Source organism: Eufriesea mexicana, unplaced genomic scaffold (assembly GCF_001483705.2).
Source record: "Eufriesea mexicana isolate 0111107269 unplaced genomic scaffold, ASM148370v2 scaffold4744748178, whole genome shotgun sequence".
NCBI classification, from domain to species: Eukaryota; Metazoa; Arthropoda; class Insecta; order Hymenoptera; family Apidae; genus Eufriesea; species Eufriesea mexicana.
This window is the reverse complement of record NW_016907978.1, coordinates 21,488-47,487: the sequence shown is the minus strand read 5'-3', so window position 1 is coordinate 47,487 and position 26,000 is coordinate 21,488. Positions and strand designations below refer to the sequence as shown.

Here is a 26,000-nt window from a genome sequence, read left to right as displayed (position 1 = left end):
TTTTCAAACGTAAACGTTGATGTAACCGAATGAATATTAAACCTCTGTAACTGATTAAAATTCAAAATGTTTCGCCACCGTGGATAACAGAGGGGCATCGTCCGCTGTTTTCCTCGATCTCGCCTAACAAGCAACGCGAGATGACTCGACGAACAACCTCTCACCACAATGTCTCGTACCGTTCACGGGAAAACGACATCGAATTCTGAACCCCGGCTAACAGAGAACGAATTCTTTTTTCACACCTCGAAGCTCATCCTCGTCGCACTTTCCTCGGAACGAACGGATATCTCGAACAAAAGCAACGGCGAACGAACGAGAGACCATTTCTATTACGCAGCTTATGAAACTTATTTTCCAGCCGGCCCTCAAATCACTTCGTGGGACGACTTACTTTTGTCATCATCGTAAGCGGTTTTCAAATTACAAACACTCGAAGAAAGGATACGGGTTCGCCCGCTGCGCGGAGCGTGGTACGCGAGCAAAAAGTAATGCCTTTCAATGGCTCAAACTGAGGACATCGCGACGAGCGTGTGTATGTGCGTTTAAAGTTGACTGCACGTGCTGGTGGAGGATCGCTCGGCGCGCTTGTCGGCCAGCGGCGGCAACGGTGGGGTAACTCACCCCCGTGGCCGCCGCGAAAGTTTGTTCTCTTGTGTGTTTACGCACGCGCCAGATCGTGCACACACGCCCGACCAAGTGCACTTATAGCAACGCACCATGTCGGCGAGCATTACGACCGTGACCTTACCGACCGAATTGCTATCGAAAAACTGCAGGGAGTGTTGCGAGCAATTAGCTCCATTACGATTAACTATTGCGTATATCGAATTTAAACGAGAAAATGGTCGTATCCGTGTCTTCCGTTTAAGGAGCAATTCGAGAGTCACCACGTTCGCTTCAAATGTCATCGAAATTAAATTTAAAACGAATATCTATACGCGAGGCCGTGTTGAATGCCTTTTGTAAATATAATCGTGCGTTATCGCTGTTAAAAAATACGCGATATCTTGGCCCTGTCATCGCTGTAATGTTGGTAATGTTTACAGCGAGTGTCGCGCGCATCGTACTGCAGTAGATAAGGACAAGTTTGGTCGGACTTCCCAGTGGTACGACGCGACATTAACGAAGTTGGCGAAATTACATCCATTAGAAATCTTGTTTGCGTGTAACGACGTATTTTTCTTTCCCGTTCTTTTTCTATTTTTTCTTTCTCTTTCGGCACAGATTAATCCTGAAAGGCAGACGGAAAATCGAATGTAAAGTTACTTCAATTAATATATAAATCTATCACAATAATTACTTCGCGAACTAATACAAGTTTCATACCGGTACACATTTTAATTCAATTACGCGGAAGCCAATGTTACTCGTGTGTAGGGACCAAATGTCCATCTGTACGCTTTGTGCAGAGCAGAAATGAAATGGATATTGATTTTTGTAATTTCAATACTGATATTTGGCAACAAAGTATACGCGATCACTTTTTTTACGCGAGCTAATTCCCACTTTCTTAATGCGCAAGCTCTCAGGCTACAACCTGGCAAGCAATTAATCGTATAACTTCTCTGCCCATGTTTGAGTACGTTTCATGCAATTATTGTGATAAATTAGTTAAGCGATTAAGTAGTATATTCGTTGTGAGCGTGGTCTAATTTTTGGAAACTACTAACGAAAAGAACCTAACGATGTTTTCGACCATTCTTCATCGTCTCAAAGGATAATACACCACTTTCAATGGGATACAAGTTTAGGGAGAATATAATTCATTGAACTTACGAAAGTAATCTTAATTCCAAGAGTAAAACTTCCGAGACGAGTTAATTAGAAATAGCAGCGGATATATTTTACTGTCGCGAGATAAAATACAGCAGAAATGACTAATAAATAATCTTGGAAGTATCATGCAAAAAGAATACTTGTATCCTACCTTTTCATCGAATATATGTTATCGGTGAGAAAAAAATTCCATTAATATCTTTTCATTTCTTTTCAATCGCTTTACGCAGCGTAAATATGCTAGAGTTTAGATAAAAATTAATTGAAACACGCGTGAACCATTAAATCGAACTTTTGATATAGCTCAATTTTGAAATGAAAATATAAATATCAATCCGTCAAGTTTTTATTTAAAATATATTTCCTTCTAGATAAATTTAGTGAAGGAGTGAAACGTAATATCCGCACATATTTTTATGGATGTTTTAATAAAAGTACCTTTATGGCTAAATACCTGGATAAAATAATTAAAACATTTTAATATTGAAAAATATTTTGTTCCGGTATTTTTTTATATTCCCCAGTCCGTTAAAAAAAAAAAAAAACATTTATGTCGCGCAATTCACCAATTCGGTTTTAATTGTTCCCTTTTACGTGTAACATCGTACTACAGCATTATGCAAATATTTCATTTTAATTCACTGCAACCTGATATTAAAACTGTTTCTGACTCAGAATGATAGAAAAAACGCAAACTGATGTGGTACATTTTCAAAAATCACTCGTTGCATATTTATTGCGTAGGGATAAAGCTAACAATAAGTAAAGATCGATCAATTTGCCGCAACCCGTACGACGAAATAAAATTTGAAAGAAAAATCAGGAATATCATATTCCTTTTCCGTTTCTCTCTCTATTTTCTTCGTTCAACCCGGATCGTTATGGCGTGTGCCATTGCTACGCTCCTACGAATCGAAATAACAAAATTAAAGGAAGAATTATTGATTTCGACGCGTCCGTTTAATTCGCATGATTTCCGCGTGTAACATTAGCATGGTATTAATGTTATATTTTTCACTGTTTTATTTTTTGCTAGTAATCAATATGACTTGATTGTATAATGCAGCAACATGCATGCAGCATGCGTTTAATTTTATTTCCACCAAATAATTCCGTTACATCATTCTTCTGTTTCAAAATGATGTTATAATATGCAACATAAAACTACATCACGTATTTCATAAACGATAAAATTAATATCTGTTACCCCCTCTCTCTCTGCCCCTCTATCTCTGTCTCCCTCTTTCGCCCCCGCTCTCCTTCTCGCTCGCAGCGGGCATATATGATAAATTGACGTAATTTATAAAGATTTACAATTTGAAACGAATATGAATATCCTAGTCAATATTACGCCGTGGAAGAGCTGTCAAACGATTCGCGAAATTTTTTCTCAGAATCGATAAAATATATAGACCATAGGAAATTAATGATGCTGTAGCTACTAGTTGAAAAGCTCTACAATTGCTCCGAAATTACGTGAAAGCGAAGTATTTCACAATATTGGCTAAAGCGTTAACGATTCGATTCGAATGACTTGTATCTCTTGGCCACGGTAGTATGCGCTTTCCGCATTCATTCTTCGCAATCGCAATAACAGCTAAACGATTGTGTACATGCTATTAATCTGAATTTCGTCTGATTGATGTTTCGAATGTACAAATCAAATGATACACCTACTACCATTTAATTAATAACTTATGCATTACCCGAGAAGGAAAGGTCGGAATCGAAGCGCCGCTTACTTTCCAGGAAATTTAACTGCTTTGTTCGTTAATGCACGGCACATTTCGCGCGATAATTTCCACAACGCGATCACACCTGTGTCGTATTTCCAATTAAATAATTGTCATTCGCGTCAACTTGGGCCATCATTAAATAACAAGTACAGCCCGTAATTGCTATTACATATTCGTATCAAAATTCACGACGAAGATTTCCATGCATTACAGAAGAGACTCGTCGAGTGCCCCTTCTGCTTCGAGGCGCCATTGCACGCGACCGAGGTAACAATTAAATCATCGTGATCGTATCGCAATTAGATGACACAGCGATAGCAGCGAGGGAAGAAAGCATCGAACGATAGTGGGAAAAAGGAAAAGGCGGAGGAAAAAGAAGAAGAAGAAGAAGAAGAAGAAGAAGAAGAAGAAAAGGGAGGTGGCGGAAGGTACGTATTTCAGTCATCCGGCCAACTTTTGCAAGTTTAATGCCCGAGCGCTCGAGTAATTTAACACGACGAAATTAACTTTTCAGTTTTACCAAAGTTTCCTGGCAACTTAACCACGTTTCCGCGTCCCTTTCCAGCGTATCACGCGCTCTCCCTTCTTCTGGCTTCTTCTTCTTCTCCTTCGCTCACCCTACCGTACCAGCACGAACACCCAAGACCAACTTTTAAAGCGCTCACCGTGGTAACAACTGCGTGGCTTAGCGCGAGCTCTACTCAACTATAATTCCACCCTTAAGACTCGAAGTTTACGACGTAAACTTCCTCCTCGCCGACGGTGTCGGGCCGTGCTGATGCCGATACTTCGATTTCGGCAACGAGAAAAACAAAGATGGGGCGGAAACAGAGGGGTAGAACATCGTCGATGGTTGGACCAGGCAGATATCGAAGATTCGCCAGCGAAAACAATCGGATCGCCCCGAAAAGGAAATTCTCGGGAGCGTGGCAGTTATCGGGGACCTTCCGAAACGCGTGTCGAAAAATTTAGTAACCAATCCACGATTTTTTCCACCATAATACCGCCATCGAAAACGATAAAAGCACCGTCACGGTGTGACGTGTCGTGGACCCCTGTTTAATGGATTTAATTTTTCAATTTGTCATCATAAAATCGAAGACGCTTCCGGGAAAGGGATCTACGAGTCTATGGCACCACTTTTTATTTAAGTAAATTATCTTTAATGCATTGCGTCGTGGAAGGTAAGGAATTAATATAGATACAGACACGATTTTCGTTTAGGCGAAATCGCTGGATAGAGACACTAGGAAAATTCTTTCCGGTTTTATTGTTCAAGGAAAAATTGACCGAAGGAAGCAAATGCTTGCGCGCAGCTTTGCGTGGCTATTATACTCGCACGATTGGTTATCTGTTACTTCCCATTCATCTGTCCCGGCATCCGCAACTTCTCAACGATTTCAAGCCTTTTCGCCAAGAGTCAGCACGAAAACCATCGAACGGATACCGAGGCTTGAAATATCGTATCCATTGCTCATTCCAAAACGTCGGTCCTTCCGGTAAACAAAGCTTTTAATGACCGAGTGCACAATCGACGCTTTCGCGCTTAAAATCGAACAAATGAGCATCCTGTTTAAGGTAGAAAATGCTTCCACTGATAAACCTGGTGTTGTTTCGCGGCTTTTTTACCTGTACGGGTATGCGTACAGCCTGATTGCGGCTGGTTTTGTAAGAAAACACATCGATCAAACGACGTGATCTCAAGTTTCGTCACTATTATTCATTCGCTGAGTCTTTGGTAAACGCGCGGCCGATATAAGAGTTTGGAAGAAGTCGAGACATCAAATAACTTCTATATACGAACTTTGACACAGGTCAGCAATTTCTTATCCAATTTTTATTTAGTATCGAAGTTACAGAAAAGCTATTCGCCACGAACTTACGAATGGTATAAAATTACGTTTAGGAACTTCTGCTTCGTACTTCGCCAGAGATTTACATGTTTGTAAGTATCGAGAAACACATTTACCTTTAAAAAAGATGAATATTACTGCACGAGTCGCTCTTCGCAAGGAGATCCCTAATCGTGAGATACTGAGACGATTTAAAAAAGATACTCTATTGATCGTCTGTAAGGCGAAACGATTTCTGATAGAAACGTTTCTATCTTAAACTCAGATATATTCAGGCACGAGACATTTTTTCAGAATATAATAAATTAAACGGATTTGTCAGACGAAATAGATGCATCGTATCTCAAATACTACGTAGCATGTTTTCTGCAATGTTTGTTGTAAAAATATGTAAAAGCGTCGAAATTCACGGTGCGTTTCACTCGTTGGTAAATGAAACAGTGTAAACAGAAGAAAATTATAACGTTAAAAATTGCACGTCGTACTTTACTCGCAAAGATAAAAAAAAAAAAATATCACACGTCAAACATAAATTACACGATAATTTGTATTAAATGTAATGACGTTTTTCTAGTACATCGACACGTAGACTCGATTACCCGAGAAGAATGAGTAATAAAAATATAAATACCTCGCTAACAAGATACCTCGTTAGATTCACGGTGCAACGCAAACTCAAACCATAGTTCGCGTTAAATACGATCTGAATTTTGTTTCTCACGCGAAAAGAAAAAAGAAATTCCATGCTTCCTTGATTCTCGCGCGATAAAAGTACCCTGCTAACATTCGTAAAAGTATATCATCCATCGATAACATACGCGCATACCTTAGTATACGTATCTGGCTACTCTTAACGAGTCCCCTCTCTACGACTCTGACCATTGTTAGTACCAAACGTATGGCACATTTACCCTTTTGGAGCATCGAAGAAAGGATGCACCTAGAAAGGATACAAAGCAATAGGGCTGACTCTCTTGAGCAATATTCACGCGTATGGAAAAAGAAGTAACAACTATGAAATACCGGATTAACCTCTAGCCGCGTTCTTGTGAGGCGCAGCGAGAAAACAACAGGAAACATCCTGGACCACGACGATGTCGTTGACGACGACGTCAACCTCGACGATGAGACGCACGCGCGTGGAATTGGAGTTGAAAGGCCTTGGACCACGCTCCGGAGGATTCCAAAAGCCCCCGGCCAACAGCCACTTGGCGGAATTCGAAGCACAATGCCAACAACGCGGAATTACACCGCGGAACCGTAATGATAGCGGCTTAATTAGTGCCTCTCTACTTTTTCATGCATCGGACTGCATCCCAGGTGCTACTAAACGGGGACAGGATATCATATAACGCGTTAAAGATAGAGAAAACTCCGGGGTTCCATTGTCTCCGGCGACTGTACGCGAGTCGGCAGGATAAGCGAGATTATTCGAATAATCGGATAATCGTGGTGGATAACGAGCGAATGTCTCGCGAAAGCGTTGATAAATTATTATTTAACGCGACTTAAGGTGAAACGAAAAGATTGAAAGAACTTCTTATGTACGGTATCTCTTTTCAGTTACAGTCGGAATGGCAGCGTGTTGGACTCTAGAGAAGACATTTTGTACTGAATAACCACTGTTTTATGCTCATTCATGATAAAGAAAAGAGGCTAGTGAACATTTTATACGTATGGCTTCTCCAATTTTGTTAAATTGAAAACATGATGTTTCATGCCCGCAGGAGTATGCGAGTTCTTTTTCAGAAAAATTACTGAGCGTAATTCGCGCCGGTTTTTTTCCTCAAAATCATTTTGGCTCGTATACAAGGAACGCTTTGTATTCTTCCGGTATGACATAGATTTTTAACAATTACCAGGCTGGTACGATATTTCGTATAGTCCCGAGAACACGACGTCAAGTTTAATGCCCGATATCTCGTGCTTCAGCTCATTCTTTTCGAAATCCGCTGGTTCGGGTTTACAGCTAGCGGTTCATTTCTGGCAAATCGTTAGCTCTCGAAATATAGGTTTAATAAAAAATTACGAGCTGTATGAAAAACGAAGCTAAACATTTATGAACTAAATAAAATAACGATTGAATCGAAACAGGAAGACAAACAAATGCTACCCGTGCAGCAATACCCGAGACATTTAACAAATTTCACGCGTAAAACGCGTAAATTCGTAGGAACGAATCGTTCAACGAACGATGTAAATATATATTTCCATTGCAGTTACATCCATTGCATTGTAGTTACATTTACCCGACAGGGTAACGCTGGAACTAATAAAATCGGAAAGTCGGCTAAGCAAATACGGTCGCACGTCTTACACATACGTATGATAACGCGCAAGAAACAATTGCTGCTGTGTGTAAGCACAAAGTTCCCCGGTTCTCGATCAAATCCGCGCAACTACAGGAGCGCAAAACTTTTCGACGCTCATGAAACTTTCGAACGTGCAACCGGCGTGTATTGGTAAGTTCATAGTGGAAGGGGTGAGCTCACAGAGGATTAATCTCACATTGAGTCTGCGCGCACGGAATCCCGATAATCAAAAGCGTTGATACTCTCACAACAAGCAACGTTATATAGTGCCTAGTAAATGATCAGCTGACCTATTCCGTCCCCGGAGAGGAGAGAAACACGGCATCGCCAGGACGCTCGCGACGATTCGCGTAGATTACACCACGATTTTTCTCCTTTTATCTATCGATTCAAACGCAATCCGCGGCAATGGATCACAGACGAGCCGATAAACGATCGTAAAATCGTTCGACAAACGAGTGTCTACGTAGCCGGTTTTCGAATTACCGCGCAAAAGTTTGAACATCCCTTTCGCAGCCCTAGCTAACGGGGAAGTTTTTCGAAACGCGCCGGGACTCTTGGATTCGAATGACTAGTTGCTTCCATTTAATCAAAGTCGCGTGCAACGACCACCACTATACGTACGTGATATATTTCTTGAAAATCGATTGTCACGATCCAGCAATCCTGATCAGTCCGATACACTTTTGAAGCATCGTATCAGCGAGTCCACCGTTGGCCAAAGGAACAAAACACAAACACCGGCGTAAACAAACGGTTCGTAACGCGGCCGTACATCTCGCGAATCATGGTAAAAGAAGTGAAAAAAAATTGCGACAGATAAACGTTTCCGTTTCACGTTTCTTTCTTATCCCGCGTCACTCGTTTCCTCAAGTTACGCACATGGTTCTGTTACGAGAAGAAAAGGAAAAATCAGCACGTCGAAAAGCGTGTTCGTGGCGATCGCATCTCGTGTCCTGTACCACTTTACTCATCCCACTGTCACCGTAACACGCGACACGTTTATCGCTGGCACGCGTCCGGCGTTACCGACGGAGCAAACTCGTTACTAGGTTAGAATTCGGTGAAAAGGGATCCCCGTGAGCGCACGCTACTAGAAAGCGGTCTCGCTTCTCCCCTCCCTCGGTTCAGACTCCCTCCCCTCTCTCATTCCGCATCGCTCGTAGTTTCCAGGATCTCGGGAAAACTTTGCTGGAAAGCGGCAGGCGGCACGAGCCGAGTGGGGGTTGACAGATATGTACACCCCATCCAGAGTTTGAGTAGGGGAAACAGTTCCCCTCTCCAGCCCTCTTTGTCTCTGTGTGTAAGCATGAACGCGGTAAATAAAAAAGTTTCAAGTCACTCGCGAATCCGCCGGCCAGCAATGCGCAGGAACCAAGATGGCGGATTACTTCGCAAAAGTTTCTTGGAACACCTACGAATTCCCGAACGGAGACCACCGGCAAAGAAAAAGTATTTACTCTGGAGCGAGTTAGCCGCGCAACAAAGGAGAGATCGTTATACGTTTACCGTAATAGTCGGATGTAATACACGATTCGAGGAATCGTAAATCGAGCGCGGAAAGAGTCATCGATGAACTCGCGGAAAAGAGACGGTAACTAAAGTAGTAGGGGTTCGTACATGATCGGACGGACAAATATCGGATATCGGGAGAGCAGGTTATCTCGGAACGCGTTCAGGATAGGCCGATCCATTACGATTCCGATTTATCTCGAAGACGATTATCGTTGGAACCAGTGAGAACAAGAGTTACTCGATCGTCGCGATTTACGAGACGTTACGCTTACGTTGTTCGCTATGCGTGAAGGAGTTAGCGTTCTACGGAGAAATCTTCTTCGTAGTTGGACGTCTAACTTCGCTATTAGATCATAGTCCTATTCGCCGTTTCATGAGACATAGCGCGTCACGAGTTTCCTCCAACTTGCCGCATCGAGGATAGAAGCGAGGCGAACGTGAGTTACACGTGGCAAACATAGAGAAGAGCGCGGCATCGTTCGAGTGTGGTACAGAGAGCGCGACAACTGTTCCACGCAAGGAAGCGTCAAACCGGATCGTTTTCGACAGCAGAGACGTTGGACCGCTGAAACTTGGAAAGTGCATACTCTCGATACATGCGATGATTCCCTTCTCATCGTCGGAGGCTGTCTATTTGCGGAGGTAGCCGTACCTGGTTGCCTGCCGCCTGCCCTCGTGGGAGTCAGCTAAGGGAAATCAATATCTCACTAGGGGTAGAGAATACGAGAAAGAGAGAGACGAAGTAGCGAGAGTAGGAGTCGGCGAAGGAAAAGCAGGAGAAAGAGAAGGCAGCGAGAAGATGTAGGTGGAGGAGGAGAAGTAGAAGGGTATAAGAGGTGGAAGAGAACAGGAAGCAGGAAGGAGAAGAAGGACGCAGTCCGCGCTCGACGACCTCGCTCGCTCGTGATCTTCCGCGGCCGTAGTGCCACGCGTGAACTCGAGTACCGCGGTAGCAGCACGCGTAACTCGTGCAAGAAACCCCCACTACTGCTATAGTACGCTATTACGCTCGTTATTACCGGCAGCGCTCGGTCGGTCACACACGCCAGCACGGGCCGGTCGTTCCGTCGGTAGCGCGTGCCGCGTGTGTTCTTTCGCGCTACAACAACCACCGTCACACCGCGCACGCTACCCCTGGACAAACACGTTACCCCGCGTGTGTAACCGCGTACACAGCCAGCCAGCTCGTTCCAATCCTATCGGCCGCTTAGCGGGAACTGGAGACGAAAACCTTGCCCGCACCGCGTTGCCGTCCTCCGGACTCGCTCCAAACTCACTCTCGTTCTCTATCCCCTTTTCTCTCTCCTCTCTCTCTCTCTCTCTCCCTCTCTCTCCCTCTCTCTCCCTCTCTCTCTTTCTCTCTCTCTCAATCGCGTTCTCGCTCTTGTCCTCTTTCTCCGTTCACCTCTCTCTCGCTTGCTCCGCGTTCTCACACTCCGCGCGCTTCTCAGCGAAACTTTCCCGGCGTCGGGACACGCTGCCACCACCACTACCACCGTCGCCACTACCACCACCACCGCCACCACCACCACCACCATCGCCACCACCACCACCACCGCCGCCGCCACCACCACCACCGCCGCTGCTGCTGCCGCCGACGCCGCCGCCGACGCCGATGCCGCTACCGCCAACGGTACCAACACACCGTCGCTTCTATACCAGCACACCGTCACCCACCGTGCCGTTACCTTCGTCTTTTCGACGTTTACCAACACCGACAACGAGATACTCTACACGTCTATGACGTTTCACCACCACCGGATCCATCCCTCCTTTCATTCCAATTCTACCCCCGTTTGGACACCGGCGTTTCTCTTTCCTTCGTATATCCTACGCTTCCTTCTCTCTGGTTCTCCTTCAAGTTTCACACAACTTTTCCAACCACCCCACCAGAGGTACAGACAACGTCGACGCTGTCGCGACGACATACGCTGTATCCCGCGCGCGCGGATCTTTTCCATCTTTATTCCCTTTCGCTTGCTAACTTGCCGGTTCGCCCGTTCGCTTCTTGTCCTGGGAATGCGCGTTACGGTCTAAAGTACGCTCTCGCGAATATTCGCTAACGCTACGACACCTCGTCTCTCTCTCTCACCACCCCTTCCACCCGCACCCTCCTTTCTTTCCTTTCTCTTTTTCTCTTTCTCTCTCTCCCTCTCTCTCTCTCTCCCTCTCTCTGTACGCGCATAAATGGACCGAAGTTCGGGGAAAGCGGCGAAACCATCGCGTTAAGCACCGATTCAGAAACTCGACGACGAGCCAGCTTAATTCGTGCCTGTACTTTTTTACGCGAACGCTTGAAAATCGTTTCGCAATTTCTTTGATTGCGAGCCGTTGGGACGTTGTATGATGGACGGTGTGTATGGTCGACATAATTCCCCGAGTTCATAGCATTGCAACCTCGTAAAGCGAGCGATATAGATTTTGCTCTCAGGCAGTAGGTCGAGACGCGTTGGATCAGACATTAGTAGGGAACTATGACAGTGATTTATCCGACGAGAGTACACCGGCAAGGCGTTTGACGAACGTAAATTTTCCACGCATGTGGCGAATTTAACGCGTTCACGAACACAAATTAGTCCGTATTGCGGACGTTAATGCGTTATTACATTTCACTACCCGATATGCCCGACGGAAACGCATTACCATATCGTATAAAGAACGAAATGCAATGAAACGAAAACCGACACGTAACGCGAAAATCTTTCTCCGCAACCTATTAAAACTTTGCACGGCAAACTAATCGATTTAAATTAAACTCGATGCTCCTGAGAACCCTCCTTCGCCGGCCGTGATAGCCATAAAACATTTACGTGTAAACACTAAAAGCGAACTTTCTTGACAATTGGAAAACTTTCCAACTACCCGGGCAACTTTGCTGCGAAAAATTTTCGGCTAATTCCCAATAATAGCGGTTTCTCGAAAGACGATCGATGACGAGCGATCGTCGTAGTTGGCATCAAAGGCGAAACATCAAAAATTCATCTAAGATCCCTATACATCTCGGATCACACGCGACGAGGTCAGATCCGATCTCGCGATAGACGTCGATATTTAAAGAAACGAGAAAGAGAACATGCCCGAGTACGTCCGTCGAATCGAAAAACTGTTAAAAGCGGTGAACCGACGCTTTCCACGTCAGGAGACTTTTACGTGCGAATCATAATGCGGCAAATCTCGTAAGTCCAACCAACTGCGTCGGGCGAGAAAATGTCTATTGTAGCGTGCATGCCTTAAGCAGCGGCACGCTTCGACAGGGGTGGAAGGGAGCAGAAAACGGGGTGTGCGCGTGGCCGGACGTCGTGACGCCTGCGTCAATCTGCGATTCATTGCCCTGGCAACGGCGACGCTCATCGTCGTGCCTTTTTCTCTTTCCCGCTAAGCTCGATCACCGTTTCACTTATCTCTTTCGACATACGGATATTCCCATTTTCCATCCCCACCGACTTCCGTCTTCGTCCCACTCGACGCGTTTCACCCGACTGCTCGGTCCTCCTTATCCACGTATCACGGGAGCAAACGGTTGAGGTTTCTACGACGTAACAAGTGGATATCCTCATTTCCTACACGATCATTTCCCGTGCTTGTACATCTTTCACTGTCTTCGAGGATTTCGCTTCTTCTACGAGAACTCGATTCAACGCGTTCTCTTCGACGTATCGTTTTTCGATAATCGCGCGCATTCGGGAGAATTTTCGGTGAATACGAGGCCGCCCGACACGCGATTTTCATTCGCCACAGTCGAGAAACTATCTCGACGTTGTTCGTTCGAGAGACGCGTCTGCGAATTTATTCGTGTGTAATTATGACAGGTAAACCGTGTTGCACAGCTTTGTTCTCAAAACAGCGCGAAGTAAGAAGCCGTTTCCCCTCCGTTGGTGTACAAAAGGAAAAGGAAAGTGCTATCATTTTTCACGCTTTCAACGGAAAATACATATTTTCTCTCGTTCGTTATGTTCGCAAAAAGCGTTACGAGTTATTTCCCGGAGATACATCGATATCTTTGTTCTTTTCTAGAGAAAATTCGTCCACGTTCGTCTTTCGCGTATCATCGAACCGATTTAATTAATACGTACGCTACAGTTTCCTGATATTTATTATCGTCTTGACAAGGATAAAACGAAAATCGTTTCGACATTAAACGACGCGAATAAAACCTACTGAACTACGACTCACAAAGAACACGCATATTTCACGGTGCACCCCTACGCTACCGGGTAAGTGATGCGTGACCGAAAAGAAAAAAGAAGTTTTCCAAGTCTGCCGACCCAGGGCTCGAACCACGTTACCTTTTTATCGACGCGAAGACGAGACTCGCTGGCGAAAAACATAACTTCCACTTTGGAGGGTATGCTTAAATGCTACATTCTTGTAGCTGAAGAAATTTCTGGGACGTTCCTAAGTATGCTTCGTACTATGTACCAAGATTTCGTACCGAGTAGAATACATGTATCTAATGCATAACACGCCTAGGAAACAGTCTTTGGGACAATCGATTTAAATACACATGGTGCTCGCGATGTTTGCGATAGACCTAGCCAAATCTGTACATAGGAAGGAAACAGTTTCATTAAATTCCGCAAAAGAAGAAAATCTTTCTAGATAATCGTTCTCTACCCCCCACCCAGTCTCTTTCTCTTTCTTTCTCGTTTCTATTATATTCAGCACTTTCCACTTCCATCGATTGAATAACGAAGTCTTCCCCCGTTCCCTTTATCACAGATAAAGTTCTCTGTCATAATAACTTTGGCGTCTCTAAATGGTACGTATATCCGTAATAAATTGTTCTTGCAAACTTTCTGGATGGCGAGCTATATAAATAGTCTCGTGGAATCTCCCCCGTTCCGTGCGTTCTCTGCAACCCACCTTTACCCCGAACCAACCTCAACCCCTCTTCGAGACGTCGCTATACTACTCTTAAAGATGCTTTTCATTGCACTCCTACACAGTGGAATCCGATCGATGCGAGTGTCCCGTTCTATCGCGGGTAACTTGCTCCGTTCAATGTCCTCCTCCAACAAACCGGACCTCGAATCCTACTATACGCATCTTCCATTGTGTATTTCGCGACCTTATCTTCTCTCGTTTCCACTATCCCTTAAAATCTCTGTCTCTTTCCGCATTTCCTTTTTCCCCGCTGTCCCATTCCTTACGGACGGATGCGAACTTTGATACCTAGCTTCAGGATAGGGTAGGTAGCTGGGTACATACATACTCTTGCACCCACAAATTCTCGTGAGTCGGAGTTTCAGTTTCCCTCTTTCAAAAATCTTACCACGGAAAGGCTTGTTAAGCTGCCTTTATTGGTTTCTTCTAACCTCATTGCCGCGATAAACCCTACCAGTTTCATTCCTCGTACCTCTGCGGCCCTGTTAGCTGCGTTTTAATCTTCTTGCCCGACTCGTTTCTTTACCTCCATTGTTACCACTCGTTACGGTTTGCATCGACTTAATTGACTTTTGCTTTGCTTCAACCCGAGGGATCTCGACGGTGGTCGTAAATGTGCGCACGCGTGTGTGTGCGCGCATTCGTAGAGGACTGATTGGTACGTGTGGTTGGCTTGTTCGAATATCGACGATCGACGATTTGAATCGCTGAGGTACTCAATCGATGCAGGAAGAGCATACTCAGAGAGATATAAACGGTGAACGTTCGTAAGGAACATTTGAATAACTTCCATTAATAAGATATCGCTGACGATTCTATCAGAGTCGAGTACTCCTTTCACACCTTTGATCAACACCTTTAAAAGCATTGAAAACGACCACGATTAAAGATTTCACACTTTTGATTGAATGAAGAACAGGCTCAAAGGATCATTTGAATCTTACACCGTGTTTTCGAGTGCAGCAGTAATAATAAATCTGGAGGAACGTAGAACTCGTAAAAGGGTGGGATACAATTTTCGTGAGCTAAATTCATGGAAACTGCCTATTCATTTCCGGCTCGAGAGACTTTGTGCCTCTTTCGGTTTACCGAGAAAAGTTTTGCATGCGCGCTGAAGTTTTCACCCGCAATTACTTGGGCATCTAAACTTGCCGGATAGTAATAAGACTTCCTCTTATACGTCCCACCTGCTTACTTGAATTAATGAAGTGAACTTACTCTTACTTATTAAATAAAGCTTTTGATGTTACACTATCGGACCTGACAAGAATAAAAAAGTTAAATACACAGTTTTCTAATTAAATGTCCTTACGTCTGCTATCTTTACTCAAACATGTTTAATTTTTTATTTTCAAATCTCTTATAGGAATGCTATTTGAATATACGAAATATATATACGCGCACAACGTTACATAAATGAACACCAGTACATGAGATAATTTATCAAAATAAATTCAAAGAAGCTTTAAATCGCCAACTTGCAATCTGGAATCCATCCAACCATTACTCTCGTAATTTATCAATTCTTAAAGACGCGAGCTGTTGTGAATGAGGATGGCAATTTTAAACAATTGGAATAGACAGTTGTTACCATTAAGAAATATACTAGTAGAAATTCCGACTATCTTACTGAAATCATTTAACAGCGCAGTAAAAGAAACAACGCGAATACAAAGGAAACATCAACATTGCTAAACAAAGGCAATGTGTAGAAATCGTAACAAATAGCGTTCAGTTCAAAATTTATGAAAACGAAAGCAACAAGCGTACAACCACAATACTCGGTACCTAACAGCGACACTGCGGCACCGACATAATAGACAATTTGGAATATTTAACAATTTTTTGCTAACGATCTTGAAAGGCAATTCGCACAGTGAATACAGAAAGCGACGATTTTTAAATTCTTTAAATTACAAGACAAAACAACCCAAATATTCTTATCGCAAAATTCACAAGCTTATAAAAGCCAAAGAAAAATCAGACTAATAAAAGTTACATGATACAAAAGGGGTCGATTATGGCGGTAAAATTTTCTTTGTGTGTGAAGATATTTTTGAAATACTAATACGAACGCATTTACCTTAATTTGATTGATATAATTTGTTTATATCATACCAAAGATTCCTTAGATGAAAAGTGAATTCAATTCTTTTTAAGTAATGTATTTGCAATATTAATAATCCTCATTGACCATTGCACTATGTACATATATACACCTACAATTTTAATTAATATAATTAATGGGTTGAACCTAGCCCAAAGTGGTACATGTGATAAAATCTTTAATTTGAGAAAACTCAAACAATAAAAGGCATTACTATATACACTTATAAGAACTTGGACATTCACTTAGAATGAAAAATTATCTAGATAAATATGCAACTTATATATTATTTCTTATACCTATATCATTTTGTAACAAAGATACACTTGTACCACTTTTCTAATAAGTAATTAATCAAAATAAATATAAAATTATAATATGTCTGTAAACAAACAATGAAAAAAATTCTATCTTATGCATTTAAAAATATGTATCATATAAAAAATATTTTGAAATGTATTTTTAATACACTTTTATAAATTTGAATAACCTGAATATAAATCCACCATCACAAAAAATAAAACATTTTTAAATCATGAATCATATCAGTTAAATGTAAATATCGAAAAAAAACACATGAAATAATTTCATACAAAATCAAACAAAAACTTACCAAAATAAAATTTCATTTGAAGAAAAACAATTTATACTTGCTCTTAATTTACAGACTTGTAATACGTTTCCAGTATGGCACCTAAAATTATACGTGAAGAATATATTAACGCGCGAATCGATGTATCATCCATGTTTCATTATAGCTACTACTTATTACACTCTTTATACTTTAAACATGAATCCCCTCCGTAAATTACCAACATACCATATGCGTGTCGATGAACTTTTTTTGTATTACTTCTTCTGTTGCTTCGTTAAGTTCCAGGCTCCATTATTAAACGGTCACCTATGGGCGACATGATGAACACGAAGTTAATACGCACACTTCATAGAATAATCGTTTCAAATCGACAATTCATAAAACTTCGATGATACTTTCTACATCTAAATTTTATAACCGCAAAAAACAATCACTTTAAACGTTCGACAATTTTCCTATACCTATTTTACAAACAAAAACAGATATGTCACGTTAATTGATATGTCACTACCGAGATAACCGCGACCGCGACCGTTATAACAAGCGTTCCACAAGTTTTAAAATTGCTCTCTAAATTTTGATTTGCTGCGCAGAAAATGGTGGGGAGCTACACTGAAAGTATAGCGATGTTGTACCACGTGTCTGCTTGTTGGAAAGTTCGCAGGATAAGCAATGGCAGGCCACGTTGGTGTTACAGTTACCTACCGTATTGACCATCTTCAGATAGCGTTATCAAACATTTACAAGGTATACGTGTTGCATACGCGACTGGAGGACAATCTTATACAGCTTTATAGCGTACATGATACGTTAGCTTCATATTCTCAGTATAGATATTATTTTAAAACTTTTACATTTACCATACATTAAATATTAAAAAGTTATTCAAAGCTAACCAGCATTTGACATTTGTTGTACAACTTATTGCGAATTGATAAATGTTTTCCAATTATCAAAATTCTTTAGTACTGTATAAAAATAAAATAAATTCCTTACCTTGTTTTAACAATCAATTATGTAATTACACCATTTTCAAAATAATCCAGTATTATGTATAGAATGTATCAAGCTCTTTGTTACCGCGCAGTGTCGTTTCATATGTATGCACCTACAGCCATTGTTACTATAGTTATAGAAGAAATCACTCCAGTTACACATTATAAATTTATAAATGACTTTACAAATACTAGAATTATAAATATAAGAAAAAAAAGTTACTAGAAATTTTAAGAATAAATATGCTATGAATAATTTATTTGTTTCAAATTGCACATTTCTAATTTCTGCAAATATTTTAAAACTTTATTATGATATTACTAAATACATTATGCTCTTCTTTGTAAACAAATTTTCCATACAGTTTTAATAAAAATATAAGGTACATATCGTAAAAAAATAAAGGATACCACCTTAAATTTAAATCTACCGCTATCGGCAATATCATTTTCTACTATCACGGATTCATTTACACAAATAAGCGTTGCACTACCTTATCTAACAACACGGTTAATCAACAAATACTGTTGCATATTTTCGTTACGTATGAAGTTTACTTTTGCATTAACAAACATCGATCTGCTTTAATATTGTGCCTATTATACATTAAGGACAATGTCTTATCAATTATATCGAAATACAACATTAGGTAATACATTGCAAGAAAGCCTCGATGAATTGATTCAGGTATGCATATAAAAATATATAATATTGAGGTTAGGATTGTCGGTAAATCTACCTTGCTTCTGTCATTATATAGAATTTAGAAAATAATGATCAATATGACATATTTAAAAAGAAAAAAATTCTGTCAACATTAATATTTGTATAGTAAAACATAAGTTCAAGAAATACAAAAAAATTTATTGAACAGAAACAGAATTTGAACAAAATTGAACAGAATTTTTTAATTAGAAGTTACATATGTAATATACAATATTCATTTTATGTAATAATATAATTTTATAGTATGGGCAAATCACACCTCAATTAGCAATTAAAGTACTACTACAATTTGATAAAGCAATAAATCAAGCACTTGCAACAAGAGTTAAATCAAGACTTACATTTAAGGTAATAAATATTAATATTTGATACTAATTACTATAAGTAATATTAATTATAATTACTGATTGTTTAAAATCTGTAGGCTGGCAAATTAAACACATATAGATTTTGTGACAATGTATGGACATTTATGCTTAATGATGTTGAATTTCGTGAAGTTCAAGAAGTTGCAATAGTAGATAAAGTTAAAATTGTTGCATGTGATGGAAAAAGTAAGTAATCTATTTTTCGAATTGCAAAATTAATTATTTATAATATGTTGATATTTTATGGAAGCCATGTATCTTTAGAAAGTACTATATTAATATTTATATTGTTATGAACACTATAATTTCTGTATTACAGCCTTGGATGGAGATGCAGCAGCAAAGCGATAACATCACTTTCTTATATAAATAAATATATTATTATTACATCACGAATAAAGAAATATTAGTTATAAAAAAATTTTGTAATAGGTAGTAATCAAAACAAAGTATACATACATATTTAATATAGGTATAAAATTTCATTTATTTTCTAACAACAGTTAAATTTTGTTATACAATAACTATAATCATAACACTATGTTGAAAGTAGGAATATAAACATTAACTGTTTTTTTGTCATATCAGAAGTTAGCATTAGCTTTATTTTTATATTGTACTTGGAAGTGGATAGATTTTACATATTATATTTACTATAACTTATCTTCAAAAAATACAGAAATATATTGTATAATATAATCTTCCTATGTGGTCCAATCTGTTGTTCCAAAGATGTAAATAATTTTTCAAACGAGACTGCAAGATTTATTAAGATATTTAAGTAAGTGATACAAAGTGGCATTAAGGTTATATAGAAATGTAATTCACTACAATGTACTTTGTATTATAAATAGAAATTTTGAATATTAATAACATCTTTTTACTATTTATAATAATTTATTCGTAAGTACATACAATAAATTTATAGTGAGAAGTAATGTACCTATACTTGTTATAGTTAATATAACGGTTTGTCTAACATTTTTATTGTGGGGCATAAAATTTAATAAATAAAGTATAAGTATATTTATAATATATTGTCCATCTAGAAAGAAACAAGGCACAATGTTAGTAACTGCTAATCCCGCAGAAAATATTGTAATGTATTTGCAAAGCAGTGTTAAAGTTTCTGGTAATCTAGGACTCAAAAATGAATATTTAGGAATCCAGTCAGATACATCGACTGTTCGGTAAATATCAGCTGGATGTCCGAGAAATAAAACATCCTTTCCCTCTCTCCTCTTTATTTGAACAATCTGCAATAGAAATAAATTTGTTAACTATTTTCGATACCGCTAATCATTATTTGAGTAACATTTACATGCACTTTTATATATATATATACCTTAGTTATATTATCAAAGGAAGGTCTTAAACAATGAGTATCATGAAATACGCATTCATGACTAGCATGACAAAAGTTTAGTGACTGATTGATCATAGTTCTTGCTGGAAGACAAGAATGGGGAGGTAAATGTAAAGGAGCTGCTTGTGGTCCTTCAATGTATTCAAAACATAAACTTCCACTAGATTCACTGTCTGATGTGCAACAATTTATAACGCCATTGGTTTTCTGTTTAGATGGAACTGACTCATCATATTCCTAATTACATAAATTAAATTGTAACGACATAAATTAAAAGTATAAAATAATGAAAAAGTATATTAACTGATGATAAAATTACACAAAAAGGAATACCTGAATAAATGATTGTTTAACACAATATCCAACAGCTGGTTGATTAACTGTATTTAATATACAATTATACCAATCTTCAGTATGTTTTACAGGGCAGTCATTTATCTCGTATATCAAATCTTGTTCAGATAGTCCTGTTGGTCGTAGCACAGGTGAATTCTATAAATGTAAATTTTCATAGGAAGAATTTGACATTTTTAACTCAACATTAAACTTTTGTTTCATTTTAATTTTGTTTTTCAGTGAAATCTAAATTAATAAAATACAAAAATCATTAATATATTGACTGCTATGAACATTGACTGAAACATTTAAATTAAATTAAATCATATTATTATAAAATTGTTAATACTTTTAATTTTAGAATAATAGCACAAAGTAGTAAATATATTATAAAGTACTTAAACAATTTTATTTTTTTAATAAGATTACATATATTTTAATGTATCGTGTCAAAATATCTATCAAAACCTCAGTGCTATAAAAAATGCAAAATTTGTGTGACAATCAATGTATTAATGTATAAGAACATATTACTGTAAGACTTACAGGTAAAATAGTTTTTACATAAATTCCATTCCCAACTACATATAATGGTGCCCACAACCATGTAGAAAGCATAAGAATGGTTGCAGCAACTATAGCAAGTACTATGTTATGCCAAATTCCTCCACAAGTAATTCTTAGTTGATTTTTTAATGGTAATGAACTAAGTTGTTCACTACTTATATGTACATAAGCTATAGGTATTGTAAAAGCAATTAATATTCCCACGCCAAATAGTTGAACATCTTCTCTCGCTGCAGCCAATGCATGCCCTAACTCATGCATGATACTGCAAGTTGCTAATGTAATGATATAACATCCAATTTCATTAAAGGGCACATCTATTCCAGGTAACTGAAAAAAGATATCTATTATTCACTTATTAACAAAAAATATTTACTAAATATAAAATTTATATTATAACATATAAAAAAATTATTTAACATATCCTTCTAATAAAGAAATTCTTATAAAAATGCAAATATTATATCTAAGAATAGGTACTTAAAAGTTATATGAAATTAAAATTACCATAGGCTCTAATAAAGGTTCAGAATTTGTATTTTCAAGAGATGGTCCATTAATCCATATATTAAATGTCATTCTTAAAATTGCAATTGTAGCAATAGGCAAAAGAATTATACTAACAATCACACCTGCATTAAACCAAGCAGTCCAAAATTTTGAACGATCCATCCCCCATTTAATTATCTTACGATTAAATGCTGTAGTAAACCATTTTATTCGTAATATTTGAATTTCTATACCAGTGTTTTTCAGAAAATAAAAATATGGATAATGTGAACATGACTGTAAAATAAATGTTTGATTATTATTTATACATTAAATTTAAAATATCAGTTATAGTTAATGTTTATATCAGCAAAAAGGACTTTTGGATTAATTTAATATTGGATAATTCTCAAATTATATTTAAAAGTACATTCTTTTTTAAAAAATTATACCTTGAAGATTGTGTCAAAAAAGAATAACGAACAATGAATAAGACCTATTGCAATTAGCACGCTTAAAGCTTCCATTTTTCGGCACTTTATTTTGATTTTTTATGTAAACAGTTTTCATATTACATTGTATACAGACGTTTTCTATACGCGAACTATAAGTTACTGAGTTTATACAGAACTGTCTGACATCCAGAGTAAAATCTAAAAGATAATATACTAGTAAAATATGACTTTTTGACAGTTGTATTCCCTAGATCATAACAATTATTACTTTTATAATTATAGTTATATTATTAATTAAATTATATTAAATATAGATAACATTAATTAAATTTTAATTTAAATATAAAACAACACAACATTTAAAAAAAGAAACAGTTACTTCTTTTAAATAAATTTACTACGTGTTACTTTAATATTCAAATAACAAATTTGTATTTCCGTAAATATAGTTTTCTACAATTTAAAATAATTTGTACTAAACAAATTTTAGGTTTTTTCTTTATATTGTCATTTGTATTTCATTATATATTGTATTATTACATTCTGAAAAACTTTTAAATTTGATATAGGGAATTCGGTATAGGAATGCGTATAGTCTAACTGAATAGTGATGGCTTAGATACAAGTACAGCAGAATGCACACGCCTAATTCGATTATGTATGATCATTATCACTTTCACTTTGTTTATAACCTTGTATATTGTTAAATTAATAGTAATGATATTTGGTATTTGAAATATAATTGGAATATTTGTTTTGTGCATAATTTGAAATCACTGTTATTATACTGACATGTCGTTAACTATTGAAAAACAAATTGAATTACTATTAGATGGACATCCTTTAGAAATTGATGACACGCATGAAACTAACCATGCCGTACAAAATGAAATAGGTAAAAATGAACTTTATATATAATTAAAATTTAATGTTTTGGAAATGATAATACACTTCAATATACATGTATATATATTGCAATTAGTTAATATTTCTTGCATAACATTATGAAACTTACAAATGAATAATTAAAAAAATATGTTAGAAATCATAATGTATTTAGATTTTTAATTTTTGGTTTTACATATTTCTTCTTTTAATTTTATTACCTTTTTTTTGAAATTATTTGTTATTAACAACTTATACACAAGAGAAACATATCACAGGAGGAAAAGGAACACCTAGTTCTTATATACCAATTTGTCAAAAAACTGTAACATACATTGTTGCTGCTGTAGTAATAAATAATCAAGGGGAGGTATTAATGATGCAAGAAGCAAAAGCAACTTGCAATGGAAAATGGTATTTACCTGCTGGTCGAGTTGAACCTAATGAAAATTTATTAGATGCTATTAAAAGAGAAGTTTTGGAGGAAACAGGACTTATATTAAAGCCAGAAACATTAATATTAGTAGAATGTGCAACTGATTCATGGTTCCGATTTGTATTTACTGGAAAAATTACTGGTGGCAAATTAAAAACATTAGAAGAAGCAAATGAAGAATCATTGCAAGCTTGTTGGATGAATAATATAAATGATCTGTCGCTCAGATCAAATGATATTATTCCTTTGATAGAAAGAGGTAAAACTTATGTCATGAATAAAGATGTTTCACAACATCCACATTTAATGCCAATTAGTACACCATTGAGCAAATTGTTGTTGCGGCTTTCAATTACTTCAAAAAAAAGAGCAACGTAAGTTACATGTATTTGAAATATGCTTTATTTAAATTAATTTTACATTAAAGTTTCAAATTTATTTTTGTAAGTATATCACTGCTTATGCTTGGTTCCTCTTTAGTATTTACGCTTTCAGTATAAGGTCACTGGTGATAGCTTTCATAACAGAACAACAACAATCTCATTATGACTATGAATGTGGATGAAGGCTTAGGTTGGAGTATAGTAGGTACACTTACAAGCACATGCACTTGTACATATACATTCATAACAATAAATATACTGTCATATCTTTTTTAACTTAATTCTAACTCATACTACTAACAATGTAGATTTTCATGAGTAAATAATAATTAATAATTTTAGAATTGATTTTTCTATAATATAAATGATGTGTATAATAATATAAACTATAACATATACATTATGAAATTACTAACTATATTTTGTTATAATTAGAAATTTAACTAATAGATTGCATAAATATGTTCATAAATATTTTGCTTAAAATGTAAATAATATATATTCAATTCTCTAAATGCAAAGTGTTACATATTTTCATACAAATTTAATATTTTTATTATCTTCATATTTTTAAAAGATATACAATTATCTTGTGATGTATTTTATCAACAGGAATAAATTACATATTCTTGTATCAGATACCATGCCATTTCATTTACCAATTTGTGAAATCAATCCAAATCGCAACCTTCTTTCTACTCTACATAATTTTATGAAGGTAAATTATTACTTTAAATATATATTTTTCGATATTTTATACTAAACTTATAAACAAAGCTTTTTTCCTATTTTCTTTGCATTTAAATGCAAATAATTTTACACTATAAGTTGGTATAAATTGTTTAGGAATTATTTGGAAATGGAGTTGCACAGCATAAACCACATGGTATACTTTCTGTAGAATTCAGTGGAGGTCAAGGAGGAGATGGACTTTGTTTAACATTATTGGTATCATTTAAGTTACCTGTAGAAGATGTACCTGCTACTGGAAAATTCATTTGGCATGAATTGTCCGAAAATCTGGCCACAAGTATTACGTATCGTTTACCACGAAATATGACTGTGCCTTTAAACGTTATACGATGATCAAATATGCATAGTTTAACTGCATGCTAGGTGTGCATAGTATAATTGCATTTTAAATTTTATTAATTTATTTTTTTCTTAAAATGAAATTAAAAATTCTTCAGCTAGCACACCATATCTTAATTACAATTATATAATTCAGTAGCTTGAATTCTTGAAAACTATTATCAGAATTGAAACATAAAATTTCTTAATTATGACATTACATTATGGCATAAATTTTATAATTAAAAATAATTACCATATATGCACGCATATACGCACGTAACTCTACATATACACATATACAATGCAAATATACTCGTCTGATATTAATATCTAACAATTTTTAACTATATTAGAAAAGTATTTATGTTATGTATTTACATTTTTCCTAGTCTATACCAATGATTTTTTTAACAAAAATGAGTATACAGAATGTAATTCTTATGGAAGATTATAACATAATGTTATTATTATTAATTATAAATGAATTACATAAATTACTGTATTTTGTTAGAAGAAAACTGCAAGTACTTTCAGTTGTTACCAAAAATTTTGGAGGATCTCTTTGCTTCAATTTTAAGACTCGTGTAAAAATTTTTATAAACATAATGGTAGATTAGAAAAATTTGGGAAACTGACATATTGAGTATAAATTTATTTTTATATATTATACTTTATTTTCGGAACTAAAGTGGGTCACTTGAAATTATCAAATGGGTCGGTCGGTGACCCGCGGGTTAAAATTTATTTTTATATATTATAAAATATTGTAAAGAAATATTGTTATTTACATTCCAAATACACGTACGAAAAATATATAAATGGAGATTCTTAAGCATGAATATAAAAATAAAACTCATAGATTTATACATAAATATATAACGAAATTGTAAAATAATAGTTACTGAAATTCGGAAAATTAGTAAAATACGTAAATTTGAATATGTATCTTACAAATGTATATCACATTGTAGATATGTATAATGATACATATTTAAATAATATTTAACAGAAAGTTTGAGGCAATTTGTTATGTAATTTAAATAATACATTTTGAAGCTTTTAAAAGTATTTATATAGATTAAATAATCTTTTGTAGTATATATAATATTTATTAACAATGTGAAAATAAAATAAAAGA

At 36.9% G+C, this 26,000-nt stretch overlaps 3 protein-coding genes across 3 annotated transcripts; 2 read left to right on the top strand and 1 right to left on the bottom strand.

Annotated features, from left to right (window-relative positions):
• Positions 1–18,269: 18,269 nt before the first annotated feature.
• On the top strand, positions 18,270–19,266 carry TfIIA-S (general transcription factor IIA subunit 2). The gene is made up of 4 exons (XM_017905239.1): positions 18,270–18,464; positions 18,747–18,851; positions 18,928–19,057; positions 19,191–19,266. The coding sequence occupies exons 1-4, from the start codon at positions 18,393–18,395 to the stop codon at positions 19,220–19,222; spliced, it is 339 nt and encodes a 112-aa protein (XP_017760728.1). The 5' UTR covers positions 18,270–18,392; the 3' UTR covers positions 19,223–19,266.
• A 492-nt stretch (positions 19,267–19,758) lies between these two features.
• Positions 19,759–22,156, bottom strand: S2P (membrane-bound transcription factor site-2 protease). Its single transcript, XM_017905181.1, has 6 exons — positions 22,082–22,156; positions 21,648–21,926; positions 21,120–21,470; positions 20,571–20,729; positions 20,217–20,474; positions 19,759–20,127 (listed from the first exon to the last, which is right to left on the bottom strand). The coding sequence occupies exons 1-6, from the start codon at positions 22,154–22,156 to the stop codon at positions 19,759–19,761; spliced, it is 1,491 nt and encodes a 496-aa protein (XP_017760670.1).
• A 687-nt stretch (positions 22,157–22,843) lies between these two features.
• On the top strand, positions 22,844–24,902 carry LOC108551177 (8-oxo-dGDP phosphatase NUDT18). Its single transcript, XM_017905227.1, has 4 exons — positions 22,844–22,979; positions 23,248–23,779; positions 24,401–24,506; positions 24,635–24,902. The coding sequence occupies exons 1-4, from the start codon at positions 22,877–22,879 to the stop codon at positions 24,872–24,874; spliced, it is 981 nt and encodes a 326-aa protein (XP_017760716.1). The 5' UTR covers positions 22,844–22,876; the 3' UTR covers positions 24,875–24,902.
• Positions 24,903–26,000: the final 1,098 nt, after the last annotated feature.

What these genes read in the sequence shown, in the direction of transcription:
- TfIIA-S (XM_017905239.1), top strand. Translation starts at nt 18,393, where the DNA reads ATGTCTTATCAATTATATCGAAATACAACATTAGGTAATACATTGCAA. An exon ending in AATCAAGACTTACATTTAAG is followed by an intron (nt 18,852 to 18,927) that starts GTAATAAATATT and finishes TAAAATCTGTAG; the next exon opens with GCTGGCAAATTAAACACATA. An exon ending in TGTTGCATGTGATGGAAAAA is followed by an intron (nt 19,058 to 19,190) that starts GTAAGTAATCTA and finishes TCTGTATTACAG; the next exon opens with CCTTGGATGGAGATGCAGCA.
- S2P (XM_017905181.1), bottom strand. Translation starts at nt 22,156, where the DNA reads ATGGAAGCTTTAAGCGTGCTAATTGCAATAGGTCTTATTCATTGTTCG. An exon ending in AACCTTTATTAGAGCCTATG is followed by an intron (nt 21,471 to 21,647) that starts GTAATTTTAATT and finishes ATCTTTTTTCAG; the next exon opens with TTACCTGGAATAGATGTGCC. An exon ending in ATGTAAAAACTATTTTACCT is followed by an intron (nt 20,730 to 21,119) that starts GTAAGTCTTACA and finishes TTACATTTATAG; the next exon opens with AATTCACCTGTGCTACGACC.
- LOC108551177 (XM_017905227.1), top strand. Translation starts at nt 22,877, where the DNA reads ATGTCGTTAACTATTGAAAAACAAATTGAATTACTATTAGATGGACAT. An exon ending in ACTTCAAAAAAAAGAGCAAC is followed by an intron (nt 23,780 to 24,400) that starts GTAAGTTACATG and finishes TTTTATCAACAG; the next exon opens with GAATAAATTACATATTCTTG. An exon ending in CTCTACATAATTTTATGAAG is followed by an intron (nt 24,507 to 24,634) that starts GTAAATTATTAC and finishes TAAATTGTTTAG; the next exon opens with GAATTATTTGGAAATGGAGT.